The sequence below is a fragment of the Esox lucius genome, chromosome 21 (assembly GCF_011004845.1).
Source record: "Esox lucius isolate fEsoLuc1 chromosome 21, fEsoLuc1.pri, whole genome shotgun sequence".
Taxonomy (NCBI): Eukaryota; Metazoa; Chordata; class Actinopteri; order Esociformes; family Esocidae; genus Esox; species Esox lucius.
The window spans coordinates 8,177,064-8,183,063 of record NC_047589.1 but is presented as its reverse complement, the minus strand read 5'-3'; the positions used below and the strand labels follow the sequence as shown (position 1 = coordinate 8,183,063).

General features: G+C 40.3%; 1 protein-coding gene across 1 annotated transcript; it reads left to right on the top strand.

Annotated features, from left to right (window-relative positions):
* The first annotated feature begins 1,277 nt into the window (after window positions 1-1,277).
* On the top strand, window positions 1,278-5,208 carry LOC105008243 (tripartite motif-containing protein 16-like). Its single transcript, XM_013139521.3, has 6 exons — window positions 1,278-2,094; window positions 2,864-2,959; window positions 3,175-3,408; window positions 3,637-3,802; window positions 3,942-4,001; window positions 4,196-5,208. The coding sequence occupies exons 1-6, from the start codon at window positions 1,504-1,506 to the stop codon at window positions 4,726-4,728; spliced, it is 1,680 nt and encodes a 559-aa protein (XP_012994975.2). The 5' UTR covers window positions 1,278-1,503; the 3' UTR covers window positions 4,729-5,208.
* The last annotated feature ends 792 nt before the right edge of the window (window positions 5,209-6,000 follow it).

Sequence of the window (6,000 nt, the reverse complement as noted above, 5' to 3'; positions counted from 1 at the left end):
TCCCAATTTGGTATATTATATACTGTATCCATTCATATATGACTGGCATGTAGAACCAGTGGCTACCACAACTTTAATAATGAATGTACATGATTACGCGTTGAGACAAATTATCTTGTTTACTCCTAGATCTGAAAAAAAACATTTCACTGGAGCACCCTCTATTGGACAAGAAATGCTACCTCTAGATATTTCTCTCTGTAGGAGAAATAGGAGCCTATTGAAATAATAGTGGGTCAGATTGGTACCTCTGTTTATGAGGTACTATATATATATATATATATATATGTGTGTGAGGAAGTGGCTTAGTCCCCTAGACCAGTGTTTTTCTGGGTGGGTTGTGGGAGATTAAAACTGGGTCGGCAAATATGTTTTCATAATTATTCTGTCGTTGGTTTTCTCTTATGATTAAATGAAGGTTATTATCGTCAGTACACCTCTAAACTGAGCACTATGTAGGCCAAGTTAACCGGTATCTACTAACTTACAGGAATAGTCATAAGAATTGAGCAACTGCTAACGAGTCTGACAAAGCTATTTCATTTCATGGCATAAGAACACTTTTCATTTGTGATTTACATTTATACACTAACTATCAATAAAGGCGACGATAACTTTTTCATCAAGAGAATCGTGGAATCTACCGGAAATAATACATTTTATTACTCTCAATAGACTCGAACATAGGTCTTCCATATGCCACGGCATCAGAAGTTTCGGCGGTCGCTAGAGTCCATTGAGGATTGTGTTAAATAGGCTTACTAATACCTTCTAACTTCCTAGGAACAATCATAAGAATTGAGCAATTTCTAGCCAGACTGAAGATGAACTATTCCATTCAAAACAGTCGCAATATAACTGTATACAGTTTCAGCCAGCAAAGTTTTTGCCAATACTGAATAATTCACAATGCGTACTTTGTTTCCCCTGCGAGGAGATATGAACTCAGGACCTATAGTTCACAAGTCCGCTTCTCTAACCACTATGCTATTTAACAAGGGTCAGTCAGTCAGTCAGTCAGTCAGTCAGGAAAACGAAACAGGTGCACCCATCACCTTAGCACCTAATGTAAGTAAAATAATACGTAGTCTAATATCTGAAAAAAAAATACATTATCTTTGTTATTTTGATGATTATAATGTTTTTATAACGGTATACTGTCAATACTGATAACATAAAATGTATTTTGTGTTATTACTGACAATTAGAACGAGTTTTGTTAATACTGCTACAAATAATTAATAATGATAGGAAAACGGTATATGGTTTGTCATTGTGGAAGTGTGGGTCGCCGAAAAAAAGGTTTGAAAACCACCACCCTAGACCATCCTAGGACAGAATATGTACAGTATATTTGCTTTGGACTTCATTGCTCCGTCTCCCTTCCTCCCTCTAACCCCTCCTCCAGACCGAAACAGGAAGTCCATTCCACTCCCACATTCTCTCTTCTGAAAAAAAGAAACGGAATCTCTGTTCGTGTGACAGTGAACAACAACAGTCAGAATGGCTCAGAAGGGAGTTCTGTTGGACCAGGACCAGTTCTGTTGTTCTATCTGTCTGGAATTACTAAAGGAGCCGGTCACTATCCCCTGTGGACACAGTTACTGTAGGAGCTGTATTCAGAGTTGCTGGGATCAGGATGATCTGAAAGGGGTCTACAGCTGTCCTCAGTGCAGACAGACTTTTACCCAACGACCTACTTTAGGGAGAAATAACATTTTGGCAGAGGTGGTGGAGAAACTGAAGACAGGACTCCTGCCTTCTACCAGTAGTCTGTGCTATGCTGGACCTGGAGATGTGGCGTGTGATTTCTGCACCGGGGCCAGAAAGCAAAAAGCCCTCATGTCCTGTCTGGTGTGTCTGGTGTCATCCTGTGAGACTCACCTCCAACCTCACTATAATGTCCCAGGACTGAAGAAGCACACGCTGATCAAAGCCTCCTCACAACTAAAGGAGAAGATCTGCTCCCAACATGATGAACTGCTGAAGATTTACTGTCGTACCGATCAGAATTGTATCTGTTTTTTATGTACGATGGATGAACATAAAGGCCATGAGACAGTAACAGCTGCAGTGGAGAGGAAAGTGAAACAGGTTAGACCACAGAGTTGTATTTTCAAGACTGTCTGATAGACAAATAAACAGTGGCGGAGCTTAGCTTTCTTACGTTTCTTAAGTGTACATATTATATTTCATATTTATAAAATGTAGTTTTTCTTTGCTCTGAGTAGCAGACCTATTTTACGTACCATTTTTGTTTTGTTACTTAGCTAGCTATCTTCCACAGTTCAACACTTATGTCCACGGGAGATTGGCTAGCAAATGAGCCGACAAGATCCGACGTTAGACCCAGGGTTTCCATATTTCACTGACAATTTACTGCCACTCACCCTCGGACTCCACATAAAAACATAAAAAACGCTACTTCTTCTATACAACCCCCTCCGCATCTGGCAACACTGGTCACATACTGGTCGATCATACAAATGCGTTAAGGAATAAAAATACAGATGTTTATCGCTTCAATGTCAATCAAATAGTATCTAGAAAAATACTATTGATATTTTTTTCAACCTTAAGATAAACTTCTTATGGGCCCCTCTGATTGGCTGCCATGAGTGCACCCATTCAAGCTCCGCCTCTGCAAATAAATAATGATAAATAATGAAACATTAGCATTACTTTTTGATTTTAAGATAATAATATATCATTCGTCAAAATCCAAGATTATTCAAATGTGCCTCTGTTTAATGTAGTCAACCTGATTTTTTATGTGAAACCAAAGTTCAGTTGATGCTATGATATGTGGAACTGTAGATAATACAGTAGCTTAACTGGACAAATGATGATTGTTTCTTCACAGAGTCAGCTGGGCATGAGTCAGCAGAAAGTCCAGCAGAGAATTCAGCAGAGAGTGACAGAGTTGAAGGAGCTCCAACATGCTGTGGAGTCTCTCAAGGTGAGCATTACTGACCTGAGGAGATGTACCATTTCATCTCCCTTCTCCAGTCCACCACTGAGAGACAGACGCCGCTCCCCAGTCCCTCTAAGCCCCACTGCAAGGAACAGTCTGTCTGGACTACTAATTAGGAAGGGAATACACTCCCAAATATGTCTCCATGGATGTAAGACTTAGTGCAGACTTCTGAATGTGGAGCCTTCTCTTCCTAACAGCTCTCTGCACAGACAGCAGTGGAGGACAGTGAGGAGATCTTTACCGAGCTGATCCGCTCCATTGAGAGAAGGAGCTCTGAGGTAAAGGAGCTGATCCGAGCCCAGGAGAAGACTCAAGTGAGTGAAGCTGAAGGACTCCTGGAGCAACTGGAACAAGAAATAGCTGATCTGAGGAGGAGAAGCACTGAGCTAGAGCAGCTCTCACACACCGAGGATCACATTCATTTCCTCCAGGTAACAACAATTCCTTATTATGTAATAACAGTATTTACAAAAATGCCTAATTACTTGGAATTGTAAGCATTCTCAAACTGTATATTTAGTCAGTCATAAACCATAATGTGACTTTTGGAACACTCAAAATAAGATTTTATCCAAATGTCACTAACAAAAACAGTTAATGATCTGCTCCCCAAGTCCCTCCCTTCGTCTTTCTTCTCTTCTTTTGTTTTCTCTGTCCAGAGTTATCAGTCTCTCTCCAGTTCTAGTGACGTTCTATCTTCAGACATACTCAGAATCTTCATCAATCCTCTTCAGTACTTTGGAGAGGTGAATAAGGCTTTGTCCGTGCTAAGAGATAAACTAGAAGACGTCTTTAAAGGAGAATGGATCAAGATCTACTCCACAGGTGGGTTGAAAAATAATGCAGAAATGGTTGTGTAAGAACAATACGTTTAGACCAATTAGAGACCCAGTAGTCATTTTACACGTGTATAATGGTTTGCTAATATTCTTTCCCTCTTTGAAATATGTCTGTGTGTCTATAGTGAATTCAGTAAAGGTTTCAGGACCTCCAGAGCCCATGACCAGAGAACAGTTCTTACAATGTGAGTCAAGCAGCTAACAATCTACTGACACTTATCTAGCCATCAGATAAGAATATAGACATATCAGAAATAGACCACTGCTCTGACTTGATCTCTTCTCTGCTGTAATCAAAGAGAGTGTAGATAGATATATCAGGTGATTTAACTTCCTGTTTTACCTCCCCTCATTGGTCTCCACTCTGCTCTTTTCCCAGATTCCTGTCAGCTCACACTAGACCCAAACACAGCACAGAAATGCCTCTCTCTGTCTGAGGGAAACAGAATGGTGAAACCTACATCATATATTGAAGATCGAAATCCTGACCATCCAGAGAGATTCACTGACTGGTGTCAGGTTCTGTGTATAGAGGGTCTGTCTGGACGCTGTTACTGGGAGGTGGAATGGAATAGTAAGAATGGTTTAACAGCAGTCTCGTATAAAGACATAAGTAGAATAGTTAAGTGTAATGATTCTAGATTTGGAAAGAATGACAAATCCTGGAGTTTAGAGTGCTATAACAATGGATATTATAGTTTCAGACACAATAATCTTGAGACTAAAGTGCCAGGGCCAAAGTCCTCCAAAGTAGGAGTGTTCCTGGACTATAAGGCAGGTACTCTGTCCTTCTACAGCGTCTCTGACACAATGACCCTCCTCCACAAAGTCCAAACCACATTCACTCAGCCACTCTATCCTGGGTTATATGTTTGGTACCAAGGTGATTCTGCTGAGCTGTGTCAACTGTAGAGTATCTAATATTAGTGATGATTGATCATGTTTACTGTGTCAATTACTGTGGTCTGTACAATTATTCCCTCTGAGTGATTTCATGAGTGATACTGTATATAATCAGGGGCGTAGGTATGTGTTGCATATTGAGGTTACAGTGGGTCAGTGGGTCCTGGGATTTTCACTCATTTCCCGGGGTCAGGGAGGGAATAAGATGAAGTGGAGGCTTTTTGAAAGTAATGGCTGTAAAAACTATACTCAAATGTTTTGAAAGTACAATACATAAAAGTGTGTAAATATAAATAAGCAAATGGAAAGCCCAATAACTTCAGAATACATTTAAATTGTAGTCAATTACCAGCTTAAACTCAATGTAACTGTCATTGTAAGTGAGGGTTATTTGGGGGGCTTTCACCTCGTTTGGGTTTCTTTGTAGAACTATGAGAAAATGTGTTTTTAACTTTTGAGTTTCAAAATGAATGAAAATAAAGCTAAGCTGACACAATCTAAGATAAATATTCCCTTCCATAAGTTTTCAGACACCTGACAAATTTCCTTATATCATTGGTTTACAAACGGTACGCTGACATTTAGCTCTATCAGATATTTTTTTATAAACAATGACATTTAAAATGAATTTTAGTAAGCTGCAATTGGTATTATGTTGGGAAGTATTTTTAAGCAAAGTAAACAACAGAAGAAAACTTTGAAGGAGCTACAGATTTCAGTGGCTGGGAGTAAAGTATTGGTGCTAACAGTAACTTGACCATATAAAGAGGTCAGTATAACACTGGCCTGTATGAGAGGGTGGCAAGAAAGAAGTCGTTATTCAAAAAGTACCATCTGTAAGTATGTCTGGACCCAACTGCAATGTGGGAAAAGGTTTTGTGATCAGATGAGACCAAATGATTTTTGGCCAAATCTCAAAGTGCAATGTGTGGTGCAAACCAGTGGCAGTGGGTAGGTGGGTGGATAAAAGTACTTGGGAAGCCAATTCAGGGCGGAAGAAATCCATATTACGACCTCTGTAAGCTGAGAATCAGTCAGCCTAATTTCCAGAAGAGAATCCATAAAAGACAGACAGAGTTGAAGGAGCTCAAACATTCTCTGTAGTGTCTCACAAGGAGTATTACTGTCCAGAGGAAAGGCACTATTTCACCTCCCTTCTCCAGTCCACCAGCGAAGGACAGAGGCCCCTTCTCCAGTCCACCAGCGAAGGACAGAGGCCCCTTCTCCAGTCCACCAGCGAAGGACAGAGGCCCCTTCTCCAGTCCACCAGCGAAGCACCCC